This window comes from Anolis carolinensis, chromosome 1 (assembly GCF_035594765.1).
Source record: "Anolis carolinensis isolate JA03-04 chromosome 1, rAnoCar3.1.pri, whole genome shotgun sequence".
Taxonomy (NCBI): Eukaryota; Metazoa; Chordata; class Lepidosauria; order Squamata; family Dactyloidae; genus Anolis; species Anolis carolinensis.
In genome coordinates, this window is record NC_085841.1 from 273,934,554 (window position 1) to 273,950,288 (window position 15,735).

The 15,735-nt window shown below is 42.4% G+C and overlaps 1 protein-coding gene across 5 annotated transcripts in view; it reads right to left on the bottom strand.

Annotated features, from left to right (window-relative positions):
- Positions 1-15,735, bottom strand: part of dennd2b (DENN domain containing 2B) — a 178,760-nt gene that overhangs the window by 46,282 nt on the left and 116,743 nt on the right. For all 5 annotated transcript variants that reach the window (XM_008107133.3, XM_062967694.1, XM_008107127.3 and 2 more), the window contains 4 exons: positions 8,448-8,596; positions 6,811-7,026; positions 4,623-4,719; positions 3,736-3,780 (listed from right to left, as the gene is read on the bottom strand). In XM_008107133.3, the coding sequence (XP_008105340.1) occupies positions 3,736-3,780; positions 4,623-4,719; positions 6,811-7,026; positions 8,448-8,596 (507 nt within the window). The remainder of the gene's footprint in view (positions 1-3,735; positions 3,781-4,622; positions 4,720-6,810; positions 7,027-8,447; positions 8,597-15,735) is intronic.

A 15,735-nucleotide genomic window follows, 5' to 3' on the forward strand; every position in this document is an offset into this window, starting at 1 on the left:
TTGGGCTTTGTAATGCTCCTGCGGTCTTCCAGAGGTTCATGAACGATGTGTTCAGGGACCTAATTGACCAATTTTTAGTGATTTATTTGGATGATATCTTGATTTTTTCTAAGGACGAGAAAGAACATCGTCAACATGTCAAGCAGGTTCTGCACCGACTGCGGGCTAATGGGCTTTTCGCCAAGGCTTCCAAGTGCGTCTTTCATGTGCCTGAAGTGGAGTTCCTAGGTCATGTAGTGTCAGGTAGGGAACTTAAAATGGACCCACATAAGGTTGACGCCGTCAACTCATGGCAGGAGCTGAGGACTAAGAAGGATGTACAAAGGTTCTTAGGTTTCGCTAATTACTACCGGGAGTTTATTCCGAATTTTGCAAAGCTCACGGTACCTTTGACGCAGCTTCTGCGCAAGAAACAGCCATTTGTGTGGGGGCGGGAAGCTCACGAGGCGTTTCTACAACTTAAGTCTAGTTTTCAATCGGACAACATACTAACCCATCCTGATGTTGACAAACCGTTTGTGGTAGAAGCGGACGCTTCTAGCTACGCGTTGGGGGCTGTATTGTCTCAGAAGGATTCCTCAGGGACCTTGCGTCCCTGTGGATTTTACTCGCGGCAACTAACACCCTTCGAGCAGAACTATACCATATGGGAGAAGGAGTTGTTGGCGATTAAGGTGGCGTTTGAGGTGTGGCGGCACTGGCTTGAAGGGGCACGGCACCAGATCGTGGTCAGGTCTGATCATAAGAACTTAGAGCACTTGCAAACAGCAAAGAAGTTAAACCAGCGTCAAATCCGCTGGGCTTTGTTTTTCTCCAGGTTTAACTTCAAGGTGCAGTTCGTGGAGGGGAAGGCAAACTTGCGGGCCGATGCTTTATCCCGCAAGCCAGAATTTAAGACCAATGAGCAGGTTGTATGTCAGACCATCTTGCCTACTGCCTCGCTGTGTGTTGTAGATAATGAGCTCGGGTTACATGACCAGATCCTTGAGGCTCAGAAAGATGATGTGTGGACACAGGAGCAACTGATGCTGCTCTCAGCAGGTAACCGTACCATACTGCCGCATCTCCAAGATCAAGACGGGGTATTGGTGCGTAGGGGGCAGGTTTACGTACCAGTGGGGGCCCTCAGGTTGGAGGTGATTAGAGCCCACCATGACGAACCCATGGCTGGGCACTTTGGCAGGTTCAAGACCGTACAGCTTATCACCAGGAGCTACTGGTGGCCAAAGATGCGGCAAGACATTCTGCGCTTTTGTGACAGCTGCGCCGTTTGCCAGCAGAGTAAGACACCTGTTGGGCGCCCTAGAGGGTTGTTGTCGTCTCTACCTGTTCCGGAGAGGCCATGGCAAATCATTTCCATGGATTTTATTTCAGATTTGCCTAAGTCTGGGGGTTATACTTGTATTTGGGTGGTGGTGGATTTATTTAGTAAACTGGCTCATTTTATTCCTTGTTCAACCATTCCGGCGGCCCCTACGTTGGCCTTACTATTTACTAAGCACATCTATCGTTTGCACGGAGCACCCGAGGTGATTATTTCAGATAGGGCTCCGCAATTTGTGTCACGCTTTTGGAAACACTTCCATGAGTGCTTGGGGACTAAGTTAAACGTGTCGTCCGCCTTCCATCCGCAAACGGATGGACAGTCGGAACGGGTTAATGGGCTCTTAGAGCAGTATTTGCGTTGTTTTTGTTTAGATCAACCCACGGCTTGGGTGAAGTGGCTACCGGTGGCGGAGTTTGCTTACAACAATGCGGTGCACACGTCTAGTCAGCATACGCCGTTTGAGCTTACTTATGGCTTTCACCCACGGGGAGGTGTGGCGCCGTCGACCAATGTGGTCTCTTCGGACCCTGTGTACCGCTCTACGGAAATGGCTGCATTGCATGATGTTGCCCGTCGCTTACTGTTGGAAGCTAAGGCAACGCAGAAGACTCAGGCTGACCGCCACAGGCAGGCAGGGGAGGAGTTGGAAGAAGGGGATTTGGTGTGGTTATCTTCCAAACATATTAAACAGGCTGGGGGAAAGTTTGCGCCTCGGTATTTGGGTCCCTTTCCTATCGTTAAAAAGATTTCTTCTGTTGCGTTTCGTTTACGTTTACCGTCTAGTTTAAAGGTCCATCCAGTCTTTCATCGTTCGCTGTTGAAACTTGATACCTCTAGTCGTCGTGGTGCTATAGCGGAGGGTATCACTGCCACTTCTCCGCCATCGGAGGAGGAGGCCTTTGTGAGAGGGGATAGTGTTATGATTGAGCCTCGTGGCTCTGTTACTGACAGGCGTGGGCGTAAGACTCCTCGAGAGTCAGATACTCTCGAGGAGCGAGAGAGAAAAAGACTGCGAGACATATTTGCAGCACCATCTGACGAAGAGTCTTTCGAAGGGTTTACGGAAAGAATGGAGGAGGGGCTGGTTAGCTCAGAGGAGGATGAGATGGATTGGACTCGGGTAAGGGAGGAATTGGGTGCCACTGGTCATGATGGGACAGAAGATGAATGGGGATCTTCAGGATTAGACCCATGGCTTAGCTGGAGGGATGGGACGGGATCCACAGCTGGAGATGCTGTTGGGCGTAGTCAGAGGTGTTCCAGCTCTGACGAGGAAAGTGATGAGGAAACGCCCGGGTTAAGGAGGACAGCTGACAGTGATGAAGATTTGTAACTGGCATAAAATGGGGCTTGGGAGCAATTGCAAATTGCGTCGGGCAAGGTAATCTGGGCAAACGCTTGGGATTCGTGTGTGTGTGTGGGACGCTTCCCTGAAGACTTGTGTGCTTTCCTGTGCTGAGACGTAAGTTGATTGGAATCCAGGGTCAGACGGCGGGAGGGATTGTGTGGGCATTTGTTTGTGCAAACCTGTGCTTACTCTTATTAGCTTGACCTTCCGTCGTCTTCTTGACGGACGCCATCTCCTGCTTTGAGAACTCGGACTGAACTGACCACGGCTTGTCTTCCCCCCTTCTTGGACTTGGAAAAACTACAAACGTCTGCTTCTGGCTTTGATCTACGGAACGGAACTGGTCTACTCTACTGCTAAAATCCCTGGCTGAATTGTTCGTGTTGGAATCCTGTCTGCTGTGTGTGTGTGTGGGAGCGACGCAAGTTACTCTAAACACAGTGTTGGCAGCAGAGAGGAATCTGCTGCCAATTAGTTGCATTCTTTGTATCTTTTGTTCCTTGGCTTTCGTTTTGTTTATACCCAGGCTGAAGAAAGCAGTTTGTTTTTACCCGGATTAAACTCCGGTTTAATCCGGTTTATCTTTTGAACATTTACTTTTGCCCCTTTTTGCTCCTAAAGGCAAAAATTGCCTGGCCCTTGTGTTTTACGGGCATTTTTGAGTTCTGTAAACTAATAAACTCTGTTACTTTGAATCTTGTGGCGTTCTGTCCTTGACACTCTTAGGACGAAACACCTTGTCTTGCCAAATAAATCCTGCCTCAAAGCAGCTGGTTATCACTTTCTTAAATAAGACAAATCCAGAGTGAAAGAAATATAGCAGCTCGACTCAGGCAATGCATTTCAAAAGTATTAAAAGTACTATGAAAAGGATTAACATAAACTTATTTTATCTCCATGTGGAATGATAGAAGAATTCTGAAATTCTGTTTCCAAACATGAATTATTCTTCTTTCACATTGTCTTTAACTCTCTGGTTTAATAAAAAAAGGCATCCATCAGCTTGACTTCACCGAATTGTAAACTGTCTAGAAGATAAGATATAAACTCAGCTTCTCACCTTTAAACCGGTCATCCGAATCACTTTCACTCTCACTGTTTTCATCTAAAAGAGAAGGATTTCATCATCAGAAAATAAGGTGTCACGCTTGCTCTCATGCTTTAAATTAGCAAAACTGTCCTGCAATGTATTTCAGAATAAGTAGTTATTATGAAGAAATTATTTAGGATTCTGAAAGTATTTAGATACTCTGAAGCAATGGCCATGCTGTTTTAAGGATATTTTGTCAACAGGTTCAATATTTTCCATTCAAATCAACATGTAACACAGTAACTGTTTGCTGGACTTTCATCAATTTTCCTCATTATCTATAAAGGTAAAGGTTTCCCCTGATGTCAAGTCCAGTCATGTCTGACTCTGGGGGTTGGTGCTCATCTCCATTTCTAAGCCGAAGAGCTGGCGTTGTCCGTAGACACCTCCAAGGTCATGTGGCTGGCATGACTGCATGGAGCGTCGTTATCTTCCCGCCGGAGCGGTACCTATTGATCTACTCACATTGGCATGTTTTCAAACTGCTAGGTTGGCAGAAGCTGGAGCTAACAGCGGGCGCTCAATTCGCTCCCGGGATTTAAACCTGCGACCTTTCGGTCTGCAAGTTCAGCAGTTCAGTGCTTTAACACACTTCGCCACCGGGGCTCCCATTATCTATAGCAGTAAACAAAAAAGTGTGATAAGTGAGTTATTAAATACTCAAGAATACATATACCAGAGGTCTGTGGTGGCTGCAGCTCCCCGGAGAGCAGCCATGCACCTGACTTTGGGACCATTTCAATGTTATTTACTAGTACTGTACTCTTGGAAAACATTTTAAATCACATTAACTACAATAACAATAAGTGGGCATTCAACATTCTCTCCTTAATCAAAAAGGTTTTTCCATCACATACCTCTCAGTGATGCTGTTTCAATATTAGACATTGAAAGTTTCTTCAACCTCTTCTTTCCTCTTTTTGCACTATAGATAGAGTTGATCCTTTGTACAAGCTGAAAAAGAGGACAACTATCAGCATACCTCAAATCCAGAAAAACAAATTCTATATTAATTACTGTTTATGTGATTTATTCATATTCCCATATAATATTTACATACCTGGGATTAAACCTCAGTTGGACTATATAAAGGAACTTCACAATACTGTGTTCTATAACATTCTGTTTTAACTGTCTTTCGTGAGTTCTGAACTATAATCACTGTTGTATGTAAATGTTATGAATATTTCCATACATAAGAGCACACCTCTCATACAGCATTAAACATTTGCACTTAAATGATCTTCCCCTCTGGACAGAATGTAAGAGAAACAGGATGATATTTTTTCTTGGAAGTTAGTCACTCTGCATCAATAGATCTTAACAGCAAGTAAATGTGTATATCTACTTCTATAGAAATATGCAAAGAATAGTGACAACATCTATTTATAACTTTTTTATCTGTAGTACTTTTTAGCAATGTAGCTTTTTAACTGAGAGTATTGTTGGGGTAGTTTGAGCATTGGATTAGGACTCTGGAGAGCAGAGTTCGAATCCAAACTTGGCTATGCAAAGTGGAAACCCACTACCTGACCTTGGGCAAGTCACACACTCAACTTCACAGGAAGGCAAAGACAATCCCACTTCGAACAAATTGTGTACAAATTCTGAACAAAGTCTATCAAGACTTATGGTCACTTAATGTCACACATCAACAAGACTTTTAATTATCCAGCAGGGAAGAGCTAAACATAGAGACCAAATTTTTTCAAGCTATAAAAAAAAACTCTTCATATTACCATTACATGAAAAAAAAATCAAATCCTGGTTGGGATTTGTGACTTTTTTTTTTTACTAAGATGCAATAGCTGACATTTAATACTTTTTTTTCAAATCTGTAACATTGCATCTAGCTGAACTGCACAGCCTTTGAATAAACAATAGGACCCATATTGATTCATTAGTGATTTCCTTGGGAACCATCGTTACAAACAATAACAAAGGAGGAAAAAATTAAGACATACACACAGTAGATTATAAATAGTAGCATGCCAACTGCTACTCAAATTATAATTTAGCTGGTAAGAATGCTCTGGTTTAGAAAGCTTGAGGGGAAGCAGGTCATTAATCAAGGAAAAGTCCTGGCCCCTTTTCATAGTTGAACACTCAGTGACCTTTCCACAGATGTCATGGTGAAGGATAATACATCATGGGCACCCACCATGCCGACAACAGAACATGTGACACAGGGAGGGATGTGAATCTTTGCTGATTTACTTTTCCCTTGCAACAACGGCCGTTTCAAAAGTATCCTCTCTACTAGGCAAGATAACATGAGTTTTATGCATTTTTAATAAAAACTGTTGATTTGTGATTATTTGGGTGAAAATGTTTTACAAAGGTTGCCTTGCAACCAATATAGTGGAGGAAGATGTCCTCAGATAAAATATACTTAGCAAGAGCAGACCACTGACATCTCTATATAAACACACACTCTGACACCCATTTGGATGAGTTTCACAAAAGCAAATTAACACCTTGTACAGTATCTCAAAAGGCAACTAGTCATAGCCCTTAGGAGTTGCCAAATGAAGAATATGAACTGCAAGTAATTTCAAAAGCGCTATCCTCTTTAAAAAAAGAAGTTTATGTTGCAATAGGTAGCATCTACATTGTGTTGTTGAAGGCTTTCATGACTGAAATAACTGGGTTGCTGTGAGTTTTTCGACTGTATGGCCACATTCCAGTAGCATTTTCTTCTGATGTTTTGCCTGCATCTGTGCATCTTCAGAGATTCTGTTGACACTGAAGCAAGTGGAGTGTATAATATATCCATGGAATGTCCAGGGTGAGAGAAATAACCCTTACCTATACAGAGGATGCGACAAGGCAACAAAGGTCAGGCTATCTCTATGCAGATACCCCCACTAATTGACTTTGCAGCTTCATGGCTACATATGCTATTCAAGCTTGCTTTAAACAGACAAGGGTTCCTTCTCCCAGTTAAGTCCAGGTTCCTCTCTCCTTCATACAAACACCAGGGATAGTGGGGGATGTATCCTTGAGATTGATTTGCAGATACAAGAACACTGCACTCAACATTACCTTTGGGACCCTCCTGGCCCTGCGTGTGGACAGAAGTTCGCTTGTAGTACTCAGACTATCCTCATTCAGGCTGGAGGGAGAGGAGGGGATACCAAGCTGCGCCAGCAGCAGCATGTCATCATGGCTGTGTCTTTTGGGTAGCCGTGGCAGCCGATGGCTTTTTCTTTCTGACCAGTTCACAATTCTAAGAGACTGACTGCTAGGCTTTGAAGGTAACTAAGGAAAGAAAGAAAGAGAGGAGACACTTATAGTAATACAAATGCATTCTTCTGGGAAAGGCAAATTATTCCAGGCCTAAATTAAACTCCTAAAATTAGTAGAAAGGCCTCAAATAAGTATCAAGAAACATTAAACAAGGAGTGTCTGTTAAACTGAGACAAAATTGCATTTTCACCAAAAGATGGATTTTGTCATTAGTATAACACACTGCTTTGTACTAGTTCAATCCTTCGGGCCCAGTGCTCCCTATCATGATTGGCCACCCTAAACAAATGTGCTCTTCTCAGATTTTGGAAACATTGCTCATCTGAATCCAAAAGCTCCAAGAGACTTAAGAAAGAGCTAGCTTTAGAGGAAAACGTGTACGTTATGTATGTGACTAGTTTCTCGTCTTTCCTTCTTGGAATGCTGTAAAGAAATATTAGATACGAGATAGATACAGATAAACAGACAGAGGAGATTAGGCTGACACGGAGGACTGATTGGGTTAGTAGTGATAAAATAATATAATGTGTTAATAATTTATGAACGTCTATCACTATAAGATCAATCAATCAAAACAATTAGTAAAAACCCCATAACAAACAAACAATTGGATAGCATCAGAATACTGTTTTCCCTAACCCTGCATCCAATGGACAGACCCAGTTCAAATGTTCCTGTGTTGAGGGGCAAGGTCTGTGCATAAGGCCTGATCTTTTTCCATAAGCTGAACTATATTTTCTAAAATGGGCTAATTTTCATATCAAGAATCCTAATCCTTGAGCCACCTGTCCAACTTTTGATGACACTACAAAACCATTACTGAATGCATGCACTTGAAACAAGCCCTTTTGATTTCAATGAAATTTACTTTTAAGTAAATTTTGAATTTACATATTTATAGGATGGCTGACATACAAGCAGCAAAATGAACTGATATTGCAGAATGGATGAGTAACAAAGGAGGCATCTCAACAGCCACGATTGGGTGGTAACTATTTCCTCACCTAAACAATAGTATACATTTCATTTATACAGTACAATAAAGATAAAAGATGGTGAAGCACTGAATAACAAAAAAGTCAGAAATAATCAGATTTATTCAAAATGGAAAGAGAATTGAGTGATGCTGTACTTGCAAAAACAAAGAAGAGGAACAATTCTAAACAAAATAAATGGATCATACCAAAAACTGTAATAGTTAAAGCAAATGAAAAGGTAAGATTTAAGTTGCTAATGGATCTAAGCATTTAAAGGGATTCTACTTCTTTCTTGTGTCTCTTTCTCAGTTGCACATGATTATTTTACATCTGCTTTTTGTCTGTGCTTCTGCTGTGAATGGCTCTTTTGCAAAATGCAAACAAATTAAACACTTTCAAGTCGAAACATATGAACCCCAGATCACCCCACTCCCCCACAAGGACGAACAGTATTACCTGGGGAGGTGCTGTGTACTTCCTGTCCTGGGGAGTCCACATCCTGTGCAAAGAATCTAGGGAACTTTCGGAAATCTGCTGGGATTTTCGGCCTGCGTTACGGGCTTTCAGCTCCACATCCTCATATGGGTTTTCCTTGGGTGAATCTCCTTTACCATTTTTTTAAGAAAAGAAAAACAGACAGGAATGTAAAACAAAACAAAAAAAAATCATGTGAACCAAGCAAAAGGCTTGTAGAAAACCTCCTCGCTTCCAGCATGACTCATCCTTCCAACTGCAGCTGGAAATACTTGGAGTAGACTTTGGCTATGAAGGACTCTGTGTGTGTGTGTGTGTGTGTGTGTGTGTGTGTGTGTGTGTGTGTGTTTAGGAGAGATTTCACAAGAATGCCTTCTGAGTCCTCACAGCTCAGTTTTCTTCATGGATTTTTTTTTTTAAAGAAAAGGAACATTAAACACACAGTTCCTTTATGGAGAACAAGGTAACTTAACTACCAGTAAAATCTACTGTGACTTACTCTGAAGCTTTACTGCATTCAGTACGACTTACTCTCTAGTAAGTGTACAGGATTGTAAATTGAAGTCATACATCCTTCCCTTTTAAAAAAAGAATAGAAATTCTTTTAACTTCCTTTTGTGACTCCCTTGACTATACCTGGATCTGGTAATTGAGATATCAATGGGTGTAACAAGCACATTTTTAAATGCCATTGTCTTGTCATATATTGCAAGGCCCACTTGCTGTGTCTCTTATGCCACAATCCACTTCCTCCTAGCATGTGGATGGCTTGAGGAGCAACGCAGCATATTTACTCAAGTCTCATCTTTTTTGGCGAAATTACATTGCCAAAATTGACGTGCACCTTAGTTTCAATGACATGTTAGAATTGCGCACATAAACCCACCTGTGTAAAAAGGTCCAGAGAGATCTGGAACCCAAGAGACAGACAGGGAGATGGTGTGCAAAGAGGCTGTCCCCCATGATAGTGGCAGCCTCGGGACTCTGTTGTGTTTGGAGGAGAGCCTGCTTGATTACCTGGTTGTTCCTGCTGTTTTAGCTGAGGACCCTGCCTCCCGGGCAGCCTTCTGGGTCTGTTGACAGTAACAAAATTCTCCAGTGGTACCAAGTGCTCTCTGAAGGCAAATGCCAGCAAAGATAAAGGTTTACATGCTGCACTTCTGGAACTTTGATAGTGGCTGGGTTGAACTCCTGATCATCCAGTGGGGCCAGAACTATTTTAACCTCAGTGGATTTTCACTGAGGTCAAAATGGTTCTGGCCCAACTGGATGATCAGGAGCCCAGCCACTACCAAAGTTCCAGAAATGCAGCATGTAAACAGCTCTGCAGAATTCAGGGCTGGTCCAAAGCTCTGGATTTAGATGTCCATGTATATAAAGCTATAAAAGGGCCTTAAATGCAATGGGGAAAACCCACTCCATTTTATGATATAATATTATTTTTATGGGATCAAATTTCACAACTGCCCACTCCACTTGGTGATATATATTATATTTATTTTTCTATATATTTAAACTGTAAGACAATATTAAATTTTTTTTACAAAAAAGATCTAGGATTTCTTTCAACAGACATACATCAGTCCATTTCCATCATCTACATATGCAAAGCAGCCATTACATGGAATATACACTCTACCAAATTACACTGATGCTCATTTTCATGGTCTCGCATAAGCTGAAAAATCCTTGACAGTCCAATTGGGTTTCAACCAACCTATACAAATTTGGTGACATCTTGAAATTTTCTTACCTGACTGCTGACAACATAATTTATAAATGTTAAATAACACACACCTCAATAAACCATAATTTTAGGATTGTTTTAATTACAATGTTTGGCAGCTGTGGCCGCTGTTGAACAAAAATGTGTTTCCACTGGCAGTCCTTGATAATTATATCAGAAGCATGGAATGCAACTGTATAGACTGTACTGGGATTTACAGACTCTAGCAACAGGACACCTCCCAGCTCAGTACTATTGGAGTACTATTCAGAAACTTTTTTTGCCTATTCAGCAAATTAGTTTTAATAAAAATGCAGCTTTTGTAATGTGTTAATCTCAAGCTACAAATTCTACCATGATACTTTAAAAATGCCCAAAGAAAAAAGAATAACTATAGCTGTAAAATCAGTTTTAAAGAATTGCAATCCAAAGCATAACAAGTGCTAGTCCCACACTATATGGAGCTTTAAAATATACAAACAACACTTTGAATTGAGCCTGAAAAACAAACATGGAAGTGGAATGATACGTTTCCAACAGTGCTAGCAAACAATACATTCAAATAAAGAAGTAATCTGTTGTGAGTTGCTTTGGAGGGTAAGAGAAAGAGTTTTAGAAGAACAGAAGTCACCCCACCCCACCACCCATCCCCTTGTTTTAGGCCATTTTCCCCTGGCTTGGAGCTATTCCCCTGGCTTCCCTATACCCCTCCCCATCCTCCTTTGCTACCCATCCCCCCTCCCTTTCTCCCCCTATCCCAAGCTCACCCTCCCTTACACCATATATACTTCTTGCAAGCTTGTTTTCTGCTGCCCTGCAGACTAGGACACGGAACAATGGCTTCAAACTACAGGAAAGGAGATTCCATCTGAACATCAGGAAGAACTTCCTCACTGTGAGGGCTGTTCGACAGTGGAACTCTCTCCCCGGGGTTGTGGTGGAGACTCCTTCTTTGGAGGCTTTTAAGCAGAGGATGGATGGCCATCTGTCGGGGGTGCTTTGAATGCGATTTCCTGCTTCTTGGCAGGGGGTTGGACTGGATGGCCCATGAGGTCTCTTCCAACTCTACTATTCTATGATTCTATGATTCTATGATTCTCTTTACCCAGTTTTCCTTTAGTATTTTAATTGTAGTGTATTAGAAAAGCATTAATAAAAATTATTTGAAAAAAAGAACTTCGCAATATTGCAACAGATGATGAGTGATATCTAACATCACTTGCACAAATCTCTCTCTCTTAATAATAATAATAATAATAATAATAATAATAATAATAATCTTTATTTATACCCCGCCACCATCTCCCCAACGGGGACTCGGGGCGGCTCACATGGGGCCATGCCCAAGACAATACAATAAACAAAATATAAAAACAACATATCAAAATACAATTAAAGAATACAAGAATAACACTACACAATACAGAACAAAATAAAGCAAAACGTAGCATAACATAACAAGGGCGGGCCGCATGGACACAAAGTTAAAAACTCGGGGTAAGAAGAGATAGAATAAAACCATGGGGAACAGGGTCTACAGAATAGATGTTGGGGGGAGAAACAAAGGAGGTATATACAATTACTCTCCGAAAGCACACCGGAAGAGCCATGTTTTTAAATCTTTCCTAAAGGCTAAAAGAGTGGGGGCTTGCCTGATCTCAATGGGCAGTGAGTTCCATAAACGGGGGGCCACAGCAGAAAAGGCCCTCCCCCTTGTTCCCACAAGGCGGGCCTGAGATAAAGGCAGTGGTGACAGGAGGGCCTCCCCAGATGATCGAAGGGCTCGGGCAGGTTTATGGTAGGAGATGCGGTCACGAAGGTAGGCGGGTCCCAAACCGTTTAGGGCTTTATAAATGATGGTCTGCACCTTGAATTGGGACCAGAAAATGAACGGCAGCCAGTGGAGCTCCTTAAACAAGGGAGTAGATCTCTCCCTGTAACTCGCTCCCGTTATTAATCTGGCCGCCGAGCATTGGACCAATTGTAGTTTCCGGGCCGTCTTCAAGGGAAGCCCCACGTAGAGCGCATTACAGTAGTCCAGTCTAGAGGTAACTAAGGCGTGCACCACCGTGGTCAAGTCAGACTTCACGAGGTATGGTCGCAGTTGGCGCACAAGTTTGAGTTGTGCAAAAGCCCTCCCGGCCACCGCCGACACCTGAGCCTCAAGCGTCAACGCTGAATCCAGGAGGCCCCCCAAACTGCGGACCTGTGATTTCAGGGGAAGTGCAACCCCATCCAGCACAGGTTGCCACCCAATACCCCGATCCGACGAGCGACTGACCAGGAGGGCCTCTGTCTTGTCGGGATTGATCCTCAGCTTGTTCCTCCTCATCCAGTCCGCCACAGCGGCCAGGCACTGGTTCAGCATCCGAGGGGCTTCCTTGGAGTCAGATGGAAACGAGTAGTGGATTTGCGTGTCATCTGCGTAGAGATGGCAACGCCCTCCAAAACTCCGGATGACCTCTCCCAGCGGTTTCATGTAGATGTTGAAAAGCATGGGAGAAAGAATAGACCCTTGCGGGACCCCACAGGTCAAAGGCCAGGGGTCCGAGCAGGTGTCCCCCAGCTTCACCATCTGGGAACGGCCCTCCAGGAAGGACCAGAGCCACTGCAGAACAGTGCCACCAAGCCCCATCCCAGACAGCCGTCCCAGAAGGATACCATGGTCGATGGTATCGAAAGCCGCTGAGATGTCCAAGAGAACCAGCAGGGTCACACTCCCCCTGTCCAGTTCCCTGCGGAGGTCATCCACCAAGGCGACCAAAGCCGTCTCGGTACTGTGCCCAGGCCTGAAGCCAGACTGCGAACGGTCCAGAAAATCAGTGTCATCGAGGAACCCCTGGAGCTGCGTGGCAACCACCCACTCCAGAACCTTGCCCAAAAATGGGAGGTTGGAAATTGGTCTGTAGTTGTTACATACGGATGGGTCTAACGAGGACTTTTTAAGTAGCGGTTTTACTACCGCCTGCTTAAAGCAGGATGGAACTGACCCCTGGCTCAAAGAGGCATTAATTATAGCCACAAACCAATCCAACAGCCCCTCAGCTCTCTTGCTACTACTCTCCAGATGCAGCCTTTTAAAATTTATTTTAAAAATTGGAACTAGCTATGGAGAGATCCCATCTGATCTTGGAAATGAAGTAGGCTTCGTTCTGCTTAGTACTTGAAAGGGAAACTGCCAAAGAGTACCAGGTGCTGAGGCTATATTTCAGAGGAAAGAAGTGGCAAAACCACCTCTGAGTATTCCTTTCCTCAGAAAACATTATGAAATTCATGGGTAGTCAATAGGGATCCTGAAGGCATACATACACACAGAGAAGAGTTGGATTACAACCAGGAAAAGGGGATGTTCAAGATTTTCTTTTGCTGTGATTCGGAAGACACTTCCCTATCCGAAGGTGTCATGTGCATCAGGAAGAAATCCTTCATTATCACTTACATGCACTTGAAAAATGCATACAACTAAAATGCACATAATTTTGGAAAACATGGGCAAATAGACTAAATAAATTAGAATAACATATATGTGGAAAATGAATGCCAAAATTTAAGTGAATGTATCTGTGGGGGAAAATAAATCTTACAACAGATTCTAGAACTGGAGCATGATAAATAGAATCACGGTATCATAAGAGTTGGATGAGACCATAAGAACCATTCAATCTAAGGAAAACACAATCAATATGACACTAGATTCTAAGAAATGCAAATAAAATTATTTATACAAGCCAATATAAATATAAATAGTGTTGTACGATTTCAATCTGGTTGAAGTATATCAACTGTTGGGTCATTTACACCAAAGTGAAATGAATTATTCTGCAGAATTAGTAGGCAGGAATTGTGGGGGGAAATGTATTTCTACATTATCTGAATTTCAAAAGAGCTGCATAATGTTATATACAAGAATTTTCAAAAACATTGTGAAATGGAATATTGAACGACATTGTTTATTTAAACATTTGGAAACCAGGTAATGAGCAAGGTGATGTTAAAAGCATAAAATAGAGTCCAACCCCCATCTCAATGCAGGATCTTCAGCTGCAGTGGTTCTCAGCCTGTGGGTCCCCAGGTGTTTTGGCCTACAACTCCCAGAAATCCCAGCCAGTTTACCAGCTGTTAGGATTTCTGGGAGCCGAAGGCCACAATATCTGGGGACCCACATGTTGTGAACCACTGAGCTAAAGCATCTCCAGAAGATAGCTATCGAGTCTCTTTTTGAAGATGTCCAGAGATGGAGACCCCACCACCTCTCTATGCAACTGGTTCCACTGCTAAATCCCTCTCTGTCAAGAAGTTCCTTCTAATGTTCAAGAGAAATCTACTCTTCCATAACTTCACATTATTAGGCCTAGTCCTACCTTTTGGGGCAGCAGAAAACGGGCCTGCCCCTCCTCTCTATGACAGCCCTTGAACGTAATCGTCTTCTCTTCACCATATTTTCTTCCATATGTGTTTTGTTCTGTATATCTCTTATGCTTGTTGCTCTTCTCTTAAACTGCTCCAACCCTTCCGAATGTGCCTTCAAGTCCCCAGTCAACTTACGGAGATCCCAGAATTTCATACAATTTTCATAGACAAGAAATACTCAGAGGTAATCTTGTCCGTTATTTTCTCAGAAAAATACAGCCTTCAGCACCTGCTATTCATCAGCAGTCTCTCACCCAATTGTTAACCAGGGCTGACTGCTTAGCTTCCAAGATCTGACTGGACCCAGTGTACTCTTCTTAAAAGGAACTGCCAAGAACTGAATGCAGTACTTTAGAAGTTATTGCTTCCTTTGACTTAGAGACCGTGCTTTTATTAATGCATGCTAAAATAGCATGCTCCATCTTCACTGCAGCAACTCATAAGGGATTCAAATACTTTATTTCAGAAGTAAAATTGGACATTCACTGTTTAAACTCCAAGCTGCCTTCTGTATATTGATTTTTAAAGTTCATGGCACTGATCCTTTAGCCTTCCTTTGAAATGAATTATCAAATGCTGAAATGTTCTGTTCAGTCTTGAACTAAATAAAACTTGTCCAGCCCACTGTTACGTCCACCTATTCTCTGTCACTAGTAGAGACTGCAGAAACCAATCTCCTTGTTTTGCCTTGATGTCAGGAGGAGTTCTTGAAAACATAGAAGACATTCACTGAGGTTGTCCATTATTCATTCCAATGAACCATTTTGGACACATAGCATAAATTGTTCCCCTACAAATATGGTGGGACACAGACTTTCCAATTCCTTTAAATTTAATTAGACCATATTTCTTGAATTCGTCTTGTGACATGAGAAACATTCTGACTATACATACTGTCTCAGCAGAGGGCAATTCTCTATTTCAGTTTTAAAAACTGTTTTTGGCTTTTTGCTTCCTGAATTCCTAAACATGACAGTACTTTGTTAATGAATGGTAAATCTTCCAGTAAGTTTCTCTGCAGAATGGTTTTGTTGGCAATGTGATGCAATTTTCAGCCCAAAGAAAAAGCAAATGAAAGCTATGGTAAAATAATCAACACAGTCGGAAAAATTGTGAATAATGTGGTGTTGAGGA